Here is a 12,695-nt window from a genome sequence, read left to right on the forward strand (position 1 = left end):
TTCTAACCACTCTACAAAATCTCTACCCTTATGCACAGCAAACTTGACTACTGCTCTTGCCAACTCCTTGGTTTTCCTCTCTCCTCTGTCCTTTCTCTGGATAAAGTCCTTGACTTTGCCACACACGCGCGCTACGACCTACCCAACTCGTCCCCACTTCTTCCTACCGACACCATGCTGGTGGTTCTCCAGGCACAACCGCTCTCTTGCTCCTAGTTTACAAATCTAGCAATGGTTGTGTTGCTTAGTGCCGGTCAGATTGTATCTCTGTTTACTGACCACCTCGTTGCCTCCACTCCTCGTCTGCACTGAACCCCAATGTCACATTTCCCCCTGTACCTCCTCTCGTTTCCGCTCTTTCTCACCCCCCCCCCCCCCCCCACTGGAACCCGTAACCCATCACAAAGTCAGTACAAATTTGGATCTCTTCAAACCTCGGCTTACACTTACTTGCTAAAACGGGAGCTCCCCCAGCCGTCTGCCCATCCTCCTCACCTGACCCCACCAAGCCCTCCAGTGACGCTTACTAGTGCAATTATTTATATAGCGCACCTCTGTAGTTTGAAGCACTTGCCTCCTTAGGTTAATGCTATCTTTGTAAGTCACTTGTTTATTAGATATCTTTTTTCTGTTTGTTTAGTCTCTGGTATATGTCCTACCTCCTTTTATTTTACACCCTCATAAGTTGGCACCCATCTCAGGAATGCTCGCCCCTTCATCATGATCCGCACACCCGAAAAAAGCCAGGTTTCAACATCCTTTGTGCACTGGCGCCACAGTATTGAGCAAAACAACAACTGCAGAGGGAAACAACATTCTGTAAGTAAAGCGTTCTGTCACCAGGCGTCCCTTTCCTGGGAAGTTCCCATCACACACATCAGCTGAAGCTGAGAGAGCTCCATGTGTCAGGTAGCTGCACGTGTCACACTATATTCTGCCCCAACCACGAATATTCAGGCGGTAAAATAATGCACATGTTCACATAGCATGTCCATAAAAACCTGTGTGCTCACACAACCCCCCTATTCCGGTCACATAGCTCCCATATTCTGGTGGCAGCGCTTCCCTATTTAAGTCACACATCCCCCTTCTCTGGTGACACAGCTCACTTTTTCTAGTCACACAGTTCCCCTATTCCGGTCACACAGCTCCCCTATTCCGGTCACACAGCTCCCATATTCCGGTGGCAGCGCTTCCCTATTTCAGTCACACATCCCCCTTCTCTGGTGACACAGCTCACTTATTTTGGTCACACAGCTCCCCTATTCCGGTCAGACAGCTCCCATATTCTGGTCACACAGCTCCCTTATTCCAGTGACAGCGCTGCCCTATTCCAGTCACACAGTTCCCCCATTCTCGTCACAGAGCTCCCCTATTCCGGTCACACAGCTCCCCTATGCTGGTCACACAGCTCCTTTTCCAGTCACACAGCCCCCTACCCTGGTAACACAGCTCCCTTATTCCGATGGCAGCGCTCCCTTATTCTGGTCAAACAGCTCCCCTATTCAAGTCACACAGCTCCCCTATTCCGGTCACACAGCTCCCCTATACCAGTCACACAGTCCCCTATTCTGGTAACACAGCTCACTTGTTCCGGTGACAGTGCTGCCTATTCCAGTCACACAATCCCCTTATTCCAGTGAAACTGCTTTCCTATTCCAGTGACATAGCTCCCCAGTTCCAGTCACACAGTCACCCTATTCCAGTGAAAGTGCTTTCTGATTTCAGTGACATAGTTCCCCTATTCCGCTCACACAGTTCACCTTTTCTGGTGAGAGTGCTCCCCTATATGGTCACACAGCTCCCCTATTCTGGTCACACAGCTCCTCTATTCCAGTGGCAGTGCTCCCCTATTGCAGTCACACAATTCCCCTATTCCAGTCTCAGAGCTCCTCTTTTCTGGTCTCACAGCTCCCTTATTCTGGTCACACAGCTCCCCTATTCCAGTCACACACCTCCCCTTTACCAGTCACACAGTCCCCTACCCTGGTAACACAGCTCCCTTATTCCGATGGCAGCGCTCCCTTATTCTGGTCAAACAGCTCCCCTATTCAAGTCACACAGCTCCCCTATTCCGGTCACACAGCTCCTCTATACCATTCACACAGTCCCCTATTCTGGTAACACAGCTCACTTGTTCCGGTGACAGTGCTGCCTATTCCAGTCACACAATCCCCCTATTCCAGTGAAACTGCTTTCCTATTCCAGTGACATAGCTCCCCAGTTCCAGTCACACAGTCACCCTATTCCAGTGAAAGTGCTTTCTGATTTCAGTGACATAGTTCCCCTATTCCGCTCACACAGTTCACCTTTTCTGGTGAGAGTGCTCCCCTATTATGGTCACACAGCTCCCCTATTCTGGTCACACAGCTCCTTTATTCCAGTGGCAGTGCTCCCCTATTGCAGTCACACAATTCCCCTATTCCAGTCTCAGAGCTCCTCTTTTCTGGTCTCACAGCTCCCTTATTCTGGTCACACAGCTCCTCTATGCTGGTCACACACCTCCCCTTTTCCAGTCACACAGTCCCCTACCCTGGTAACACAGCTCCCTTATTACGATGGCAGCGATCCCTTATTCTGGTCAAACAGCTCCCCTATTCAAGTCACACAGCTCCCCTATTCCGGTCACACAGCTCCCCTATACCAGTCACACAGTCCGCTATTCTGGTAACACAGCTCACTTGTTCCGGTGACAGTGCTGCCTATTCCAGTCACACAATCCCCCTATTCCAGTGAAACTGCTTTCCTATTCCAGTGACATAGCTCCCCAGTTCCAGTTACACAGTCACCCTGTTCAAGTGAAAGCGCTTTCTGATTTCAGTGACATAGTTCCCCTATTCCGCTCACAAAGTTCACCTTTTCTGGTGAGAGTGCTCCCCTATTATGGTCACACAGCTCCCCTATTCTGGTCACACAGCTCCTCTATTCCAGTATCAGTGCTCCCCTATTGCAGTCACACAATTCCCCTATTCCAGTCTCAGAGCTCCTCTTTTCTGGTCTCACAGCTCCCTTATTCTGGTCACACAGCTCCCCTATTCCAGTCACACACCTCCCCTTTACCAGTCACACTGTCCCCTACCCTGGTAACAAAGCTCCCTTATTCCGATGCCAGTGCTCCCTTATTCCACTCAAACAGCTACGCCATTCTGGTCAGAAAGCTCCCCTATTCTGGTCACACAGCTCCCCTATTACAGTCACACAGTCCCTTATTCTGGTAACACTGCTCACTTGTTCCGGTGACAGCACTCCCTATTCCGGTCACACAGTCCCCCAATTCCAGTGAACGTGCTTTCCTATTCCAGTGACATAGCTCCCATATTCCGGTCACACAGTCCCCCTATTCCAGTGACAGTTCTTTCAGATTCCAGTGACACAGCTCCCCTATTCCGGTGACACAGCTTTCCTATTCCAGTCACACAGCTCCCCTATTCCGGTCACACAGCTCCCATATTCCGGTGGCAGCGCTTCCCTATTTCAGTCACACATCCCCCTTCTCTAGGGACACAGCTCACTTATTCTGGTCACACAGCTCCCCTATTCCGGTCAGACAGCTCCCCTATTCTGGTCACACAGCTCCCTTATTCCAGTAACAGCGCTGCCCTATTCCAGTCACACAGTTCCCCCATTCTCGTCACAGAGCTTCTCTATTCCGGTCACAGAGCTCCCCTATGCTGGTCACACAGCTCCCCTTTTCCAGTCACACAGTCCCCTACCCTGGTAACACAGCTCCCTTATTCCGATGGCAGCGCTCCCTTATTCTGGTCAAACAGCTCCCCTATTCAAGTCACACAGCTCCCCTATTCCGGTCACACAGCTCCCCTATTCCCGTCACACAGCTCCCCTATACCAGTCACACAGTCCCCTATTCTGGTAACACAGCTCACTTGTTCCGGTGACAGTGCTGCCTATTCCAATCACACAGTCCCCCTATTCCAGTGAAACTGCTTTCCTATTCCAGTGACATAGCTCCCCGGTTCCAGTCACACAGTCACCCTATTCTAGTGAAAGTGCTTTCCGATTTCAGTGACATAGTCCCCTATTCCGCTCACACAGTTCACCTTTTCTGGTGAGAGTGCTCCCCTATTATGGTCACACAGCTCCCCTATTCTGGTCACACAGCTCCTCTATTCCAGTGGCAGTGCTCCCCTATTGCAGTCACACAATTCCCCTATTCCAGTCTCAGAGCACCTCTTTTCTGGTCTCACAGCTCCCTTATTCTGGTCACACAGCTCCCCTATTCCAGTCACACACCTCCCCTTTACCACACAGTCCCCTACACTGGTAACAAAGCTCCCTTATTCCGATGCCAGTGCTCCCTTATTCCACTCAAACAGCTACGCCATTTTGGTCAGAAAGCTCCCCTATTCTGGTCACACAGCTCCCCTATTACAGTCACACAGTCCCTTATTCTGGTAACACTGCTCACTTGTTCCGGTGACAGCGCTCCCTATTCCGGTCACACAGTCCCCCAATTCCAGTGAACGTGCTTTCCTATTCCAGTGACATAGCTCCCATATTCCGGTCACACAGTCCCCCTATTCCAGTGACAGTTCTTTCAGATTCCAGTGACACAGCTCCCCTATTCCGGTGACACAGCTTTCCTATTCCAGTGACATAGCTCCCCTATTCCGGTCACAAAGTCCCCCTATTCCAGTGGCAGTGCTGACCTATTCAGGACACACAGTTCCCCTATTCCGGTCTCAGAGCTCCTCTATTCTGGTCAAAAAGCTCCCCTACTTTGGTAACACAACTCCCTTATTCCGATGGCAGCGCTCTCCTATTCCGGTCACACAGCTTCCCTATTCTGGTCATACAGCTCACTTACTCCAGTGACACAGTTCCCCAATTCCGGTAACACTGCTCCCCTATTCCAGTCACACAGTCCCCAACCCTGGTAACACACCTCCCTTATTCCGACGGCAGGGCTCCCCTATTCTGGTCACACAGCTCCCCTATTCCGGTCACACAGCTCCCCCATTCCAGTGACACAGTCCCCTATTCTGGTAACACAGCTCACATGTTCTGGTGACAGTGCTCTCTATTCTGGTCACACAGTCCCCCTATTCCAGTGAAAGTTCTTTCCTATTTCAGTGACATAGCTCCCCTATTCTGGTCACACAGTCCCAATATTCCAGTGACAGTGCTTTCCGATTCCAGTGACGTAGCTCCCCTATTATGCTCACACAGTTCACCTATTCTGGTGAGAGTGCTCCCCTATTCTGGTCACACAGCTCCCCTATTCTGGTCACACAGTCCCCCTATTCCAGTGGCAGTGCTCCCCTATTCCGGTCACAGAGCTCCTCTATACTGGTCAAACAGCTCCCCTATTTTGGTAACACAACTCCCTTATTCTGATGGCAGCACTCCCCTATTCTGGTCACACAGCTTCCCTATTCTGGTCACACAGCTCACTTATTCCGGTGACACAGTTCCCCTATTCCGGTAACATAGCTCCCCTATTACGGTCACACACCTCCCTAGTCTGGTGACACAGACCCACTAATATGGTAACAGTGCCATCTATGATGGTCACAGAGTACCCTTACTCCATTGACAGTGCTCCCCTATTCTGGTCACACAGCTCCCCAATTCCGGTCAAACAGCTCCCCTACTCTGGTAACACAACTCCCTTATTCCGATGGCAGCGGTCCCCTATTCTGGTCACACAGCTCCCCTATTCTGGACACACAGCTCCCCTAGTCCGGTCACAAAACTCCCCAAGTCCGCTGACACAGACCCCTATTCCAGTGACAGTGCTCCCCTATTCTGGTCAAACAGCTCCCCTACTCTGGAAACACAGCTCCATTATTCCGATGGCAGCGCTCCCCTTATACAGTCACACAACTGCCCTATTATGGTCACACAAATCCACTCTTCCGGTGACACAGCCCTGCTATTCCGGTCACAGAGTCCCCCTATTCTGGTCAAACGGCTCCCCTGCTGTAGCTAGGTCAGAATCAAACCAAGAATTGCACTTGGCTTTGGACTTCAAGCAGATCCTCATGAGAGGGGCAAGAGCATCAAGAGTATCAGAAATAGAAGAGTAGAGAATGGGCAGGGCTGTGTCAGCCAGAGGAGGAGGAGGGGGAGAGAAGGGGGCTGGGAAAGCCTCAACTAACACACGCTTCATAGGCCGGATGTCCGAGAAGGTAGGTGGCAGTGTTGTGGTGGGCTTGGCTTGCGGGGAAGAGAGTAAAAGATGAGAGGAGAGAAGGCAGTGGTCACTCCAGAAGAGAGGAGTAGTCAGAGGGATGGAGAGGGGGAGGCCAGAGATCATCAAGACATCAAGTGTGTGTCCTGAAGAGTGCGTTGGGCCAGAGGGGAGGATAGAGAGGGAGAGGGAATCGCAGAGGTTGTGAAAGAGCAAAGATAAGGGCCAGGGAGAAGGGATTGTGGGATTGTGGTCTTGCGCAGAAGGGATTTGACCTAGCAGTTTGGGGTGGACCTCCCCTTTGGGGTGTGGGGTCAAGCCTGATTTGCATGTGGTCTTTCCCCTTTATGTAATGGATTGGCAGGCAAAGAACAGCGGTCTGGAGGGTTGCCCAGAGCAATGCCAGAGGTTTAAGATTCATTTGAAACCTTACAGCCATCACCTCTTTGTTTTGCTTACCTTGGGGGCGGCCAGGCCAGACACCCATAACATAAACTTCAACACTGTACACATAACATCATTGTTCTTCCGTGCCAGCCCTGTGCGGTGAAAGCGGGCAGGGCTTAATGCACTATAAAAAAGACAAGGACAGATTGTCCAGGGACAGCAGAGCCACCAGAGGATAGGGGGGGGGGGGTTAAATGAGACCAAAGAAAGCGGGACGTTGTTAGATGGTTCTGCGAGGTCAGAGGAGGAGGTTGCAGACCAAGAGACCAGCAGGAGGAAGAATGGTGCAGTGGAATGTGGCGGCGACGTGGCATTGGTTAGTGAGCGCAAATGGAACTGCGTTGTGAATGTGCTTTGAGAGTGGCGAGTGTGCTTAGGAGAGGGAGTGTAAGGAGTGAATGTGAAGTGCTTGAGTGAGTGAATGCAGGATGTCTGAATAGAAGGTGCGGTTGTGGAGAGGAAGTATTAGTGTGGAGGAGGGAGCAGTTGAGTAGCAACATGAAAGGGTGGAGCAAGGTTTTAGAAGTAGTGAGAGACATTGGAGGGATAGAGGAGGAAGAGGCAGTGAGAGACATTGGAGTGATAGAGGAGGAGGAAGAGGCAGTGAGAGACATTGGAGGGATAGAGGAGGAAGACAAAGTGAGAGACATTGGAGGGATAGAGGAGGAAGACGCAGTGAGAGACATTAGAGGGATAGAGAAGGAGGATGAGGCAGTGAGAGACATTGGAGGGATAGAGGAGGAAGACAAAGTGAGAGACATTGGAGGGATAGAGGAGGAAGACGCAGTGAGAGACATTAGAGGGATAGAGGAGGAGGAAGAGGCAGTGAGAGACATTGGAGGGATAGAGGAGGAAGACAAAGTGAGAGACATTGGAGGGATAGAGGAGGAAGACGCAGTGAGAGACATTAGAGGGATAGAGAAGGAGGATGAGGCAGTGAGAGACATTGGAGGGATAGAGGAGGAAGACAAAGTGAGAGACATTGGAGGGATAGAGGAGGAAGACGCAGTGAGAGACATTAGAGGGATAGAGGAGGAGGAAGAGGCAGTGAGAGACATTGGAGGGATAGAGGAGGAAGACAAAGTGAGAGACATTGGAGGGATAGAGGAGGAAGACGCAGTGAGAGACATTAGAGGGATAGAGGAGGAGGAAGAGGCAGTGAGAGACATTGGAGGGATAGAGGCGGAAGACGCAGTGAGAGACATTGGAGGGCTAGAGGAGGAAGACGCAGTGAGAGACATTGGAGGGATAGAGGAGGAAGAGGCAGTGAGAGACATTGAAGGGCTAGAGGAGGAAGACGCAGTGAGAGACATTGGAGGGCTATGTTAAGATGGATTTCTGAACTCTGTCCTGGAGGCGCAGTGGTTCAGAAGGCCAGCCTAGTTTCTTGGAACAGGGTAACCTCTGGACAAGCCAGACCAATCAAGGTAGCGATTGCGGCGGTCAAGGCTAGGTCTCAAGAGGGGTGAGGGTGACTGAAAGCCCGCAATGAGCACACGAAGCAAGGACACGTACAAATTACTCCAAACAGGTGTTATATCAAAAATATAGACACATTTATTACAAGGCCTTTGTAATACTGACCATAGCAAATAATCACGATAACACTCTCGTAAACCAACACATCACAATCAAAATACAGTATATATACAACACCAAAGGGTCTAAAGAGTTAGACGCAAGAAATATGCAGACCACCTAGATGGGGAGGAAAACAGGCAGTGCGAATAATAGTTAGACCCAGTCCGCCTTCAGAGGCACCTAACTAGAAGGAAGTCTGAGCCCTACGAACAGTGGAGCCTTGTGCTTAAAAAAGTACCTGCACACGCTGGTGCCAACAGGCAAAAGGGGGTCTCTTCGAGGAAGTCAGGCAGTTCAGATCGGTGAACAAATGAAGAAGGACAAAGATCCGTAACTCAAGCACAGCCTCCACTGTGGGCAGAAGCAGAGCGCGAGTACAGAAAGCGTGCTGTTTGACACAGCGGGGAAAAGCTATGGGCTCCTGCAGGAGGGCGACAAGTTCCTAGAGTTGCTACTCACCGGTCCCCGATGCAGGCAGACCCAGGCTTCTCCACGTCAGTTTCAGAGCTGGCAGGTCCAGATGCGAGCAAGGGACGTCTCGTTGTCGTGTAGATTCCGCGGCAGCAGAAATTGGAGTAGGAGATGTCCCAAACGTAATGAACCCGCACAGATTGTTACCACAGAAGGGCAACGGAGCGGTTGTGCGTATCTCAGCCCAAAGTACACTTCTCACTTCAGACCTGGGAACGCCAAGTGTACGAATCGTGTGAGAGTGTCAAGGACTCGTGATACAGCAGCAACCTGACGGCGGTTACAGAGCAAGACTCCTGGGTAGGCTTGTCTGTCAATTGGATGGCCCAGAGACACTTACGAAGGCTTACGTGCAGGAGGTGGTGAAGATGCCGAGAATAGTTGTTCCCACTATTCCAATGGGTCGAAGTACCAGTACAGGCCTTCTCGTTCGATCAGAGGCAGAAAGGGTTTCACAGAGCAACATCAGTGCAGAGGAGTAGTCCTTCAGTGGGTCACCAGCGATTCCTCGGTCCAGCCTCGTAGTTGCAGGATACTTGGCTCCTGTATCCCTTTGTTCGTGAGAACTCAGGAGATCGACATGGTAGTGGTGTTTCCAGCCTCCTCTTATCCAGGTTTCCCTTCGCGCCAAAATGGAGGAGACCCAATCGGAGATCTGCTCACAAAACATTCACACCATACGTGGACCTATCACGGACCACGGTGGTCCCAGGCATTCAAGACACACTAGACTCTCTGGCACCCAGGATGTGTATTGGGAACAGACATCCCAGCCCACATCCTGGAGGCTCACACCAGGCATGCAGAAGCCCGCGAAAGCGTACGTGTTTCGTGGGAAAGTACATGCCCAAATAAGGAAGGCCCCGGGTCGGCTCGACCTGGGGAAGGTGAAGGGGGCAAGACGGTCAGCGGACAGGACAAAGAGCCTTGTGGTCTGGCCATCTTGGAAGCCAGGCCACCCTTTTGGGCTAAGCGCGAGACACGCACTTAAACAGCCAAAAGGAGCTCAAAATACAAAGAAACGATCGCTGCCACCAGTCCCGTCTGTGATTCACTTGCACCGTTCGTTAACAATCCCTGAGAGTATCTAGGGCCCAAAAATGACTAGAGACCCAAGAGAGCAGTAATTTGCTTACAAGGCTCTCTTGTGCCATGTTGCGCGGGAACTGCAACATGAGCGAAAGAACTACGGAAAACAACGTTTCCCGGTACTGACTGTCTTAAGGGCATGTCAGTATCCCCGTAAGAATGGAGCGAAAGCCCAGTGAAGTGCGGCAGGAGGCCGTGCTTCCCTCACAAAGTCTAGATCAGGGTGCAAAACAACAGCAAAAAGTTTAGGGGTTGCCACACGGAAGGAAAATTACCTATAATCAGAAATCTTTCCTAACAGGCTAGAGGAGGAAGACGCAGTGAGAGACATTGGAGGGATAGAGGAGGAAGAGGCAGTGAGAGACATTGGAGGGATAGAGGAGGAAGAGGCAGTGAGAGGCATTGGAGGGATAGAGGAGGAAGAGGCAATGGGAGACATTGGAGGGATAGAGGAGGAAGAGGCAGTGAGAGACATTGGAGGGATAGAGGAGGAAGAGGCAGTGAGAGGCATTGGAGGGATAGAGGAGGAAGAGGCAATGGGAGACATTGGAGGGATAGAGGAGGAAGAGGCAGTGAGAGACATTGGAGGGATAGAGGCAGGGAAGCGGGCAGGCAGGTGGGATTGAAGGGAGTAGGGTAGCAAGAGGGGCGCATCAGGAAGTGAGATGGAGAGGAGTGCGTGGGCGTGATGGGATAGAGGCAGAATTAGGCAGAGTGTCTGAAATCCAGAGTCCACTGTATTTTGTAGATAACTGACCCTGGGTGTGTCGGGTCAGTATAGGAAGCCCCTGACGGAGGTTAGAAGACAGATAAGGATCTTTTCCTTTAGCCCTTCACCCCTAGTGACAGTCAGAATCTAGACAGTAGGGTTCACATTCTATGCGCACTCTGCTGGGGAGTAGGGGCGCCTGCACCAGAGAGATGGGCTCTTTCTAGAGGTATTTTTGTATTCAATAATTTCTCCAGATACCGGTGCATGGCACTCACTCTAGCCCAGTCTCTCCTTTCATTGGGGTGGGGGCAGGGGGGATATCCCTGCACTTACCACCTTTCCTGACCCACCCGTTGCCCCAGCATGGCACACATGGAGTTAGGGCAAGCCTGGATGCCAGAGAATGGTATGTGGTGGGTCGAGGGCAAAGGTGCAAGTGATACAAGTGGTTTATTGTGCCCCCCACCTCTGCCTCCTGCCAAGTGTACAGTAAACTATCCCCTGTTCAATCTGGTTCACTTAGAAGATGAATCCACATTACTGCACAGCGAAGGCCCTGAAGAAGCTTACAGTGTGAAACACGCATAGCACAGCAGGCAATCAGTGCTGCAGGTAATCTAGGGATCTATCGATTCCGTGGAATAGGACAGGAGATCATTATTATACATGATAAGCAAATACATGTTATTTCATACAATTAAAATAAAGATATGGTATTGCATTGAAGTTTTAGTGCATTGAATTTACCCAGGGGTTCTTCATGTGCTTTGAGCGTGGGATTGTTCAGGTGCAATCCCTGGTGGGAGTCAATAGCCGCTTCAGCACTCACTCTGGTGCTCACAGGATGAAGCATTGTGTTCCTCTCAGCTCAATGCTCACCCTGTGACAGGGCCCGCTTAGACACCATGTTATCCTTTCTAATGGAAAGCATCTAATCCTTCTGGTAGCTGGTGCCAATTGCTGCTGAAAGATCTAAAAGGTTTAATGGCCTCCACCCCATGAGACTATCCAGCAGTGAAAGCGGCAGCTCCCCGGGGCCACGCCCGCCTGTAAAGCAGGGCTGGAAGACATTGAGGACTCAGGAGTCCTCCACAGAGGCATCTGCCACCATGTCAGAATACTCTCCAGGCATCTCCACGGGGAAGCTCACAGGGGTCCTCCACAGAGGCGGCTGCCGCCATGTCACAATACACTCCAGGCATCTCCACAGGGAAGCTCACAGGGGTCCTCCACAGTGGCCTCTGCAGCCATGTCACAATACACTCTAGGCATCTCCACGGGGAAGCTTGCAGGGGGCAGGGGTCCTCCACAGAGGCATCTGCCACCATGTCAGAATACTCTCCAGGCATCTCCACGGGGAAGCTCACAGGGGTCCTCCACAGAGGCGGCTGCGGCCATGTCACAATACACTCCAGGCATCTCCACAGGGAAGCTCACAGGGGTCCTCCACAGTGGCCTCTGCAGCCATGTCACAATACACTCTAGGCATCTCCACGGGGAAGCTTGCAGGGGGCAGGGGTCCTCCACAGAGGCGGCTGCCGCCATGTCACAATACACTCTAGGCATCTCCACGGGGAAGCTTGCAGGGGTCCTCCACAGAGGCTGCTGCCGCCATGTCACAATACACTCCAGGCATCTCCACAGGGAAGCTCACAGGGGTCCATCCACAGTGGCCTCTGCAGTCATGTCACAATACACTCCAGGAATCTCCACGGGGAAGCTCACAGGGGTCCACCACAGAGGCGGCTGCATCCATGTCACAATACACTCCAGGCATCTCCACGGGGAAGCTCACAGGGGTCCACCACAGAGGCAGCTGCATCCATGTCACAATACACACCAGGCATCTCCACGGGGAAGCTCACAGAGGTCCTCCACAGAGGCCTCTGCAGCCATGTCACAATACACTCTGGGCATCTCCACGAGGAAGCTCACAGGGGTCCTCCACAGTGGCCGCTGCAGCCATGTCACAATACACTCTGGGCATCTCCACGAGGAAGCTCACAGGGGTCCTCCACAGTGGCTGCAGCCATGTCACAATACACTCTGGGCATCTCCACGAGGAAGCTCACAAGGGTCCTCCACAGAGGCTGCAGCCATGTCACAATACACTCCAGGCATCTCCACGGAGAAGCTCACAAGGGTCCTCCACAGAGGCTGCAGCCATGTCACAATACACTCCAGGCATCACCACGGGGAAGCTCACAAGGGTCCTCCACAGAGGCTGCAGCCATGTCACAATAC

General features: G+C 51.8%; 1 protein-coding gene across 1 annotated transcript; it reads left to right on the forward strand.

The window, feature by feature from the left end:
- The first annotated feature begins 7,096 nt into the window (after window positions 1-7,096).
- LOC138498420 (neurofilament medium polypeptide-like) lies at window positions 7,097-7,927 on the forward strand. Its single transcript, XM_069622178.1, has one exon. It carries the CDS (start codon window positions 7,097-7,099, stop codon window positions 7,925-7,927), a length of 831 nt encoding a protein of 276 aa, XP_069478279.1.
- Window positions 7,928-12,695: the final 4,768 nt, after the last annotated feature.

This window comes from Ambystoma mexicanum, chromosome 5q, assembly GCF_040938575.1.
Source record: "Ambystoma mexicanum isolate Mex_15411 chromosome 5q, UKY_AmexF1_1, whole genome shotgun sequence".
Classification (NCBI taxonomy): Eukaryota; Metazoa; Chordata; class Amphibia; order Caudata; family Ambystomatidae; genus Ambystoma; species Ambystoma mexicanum.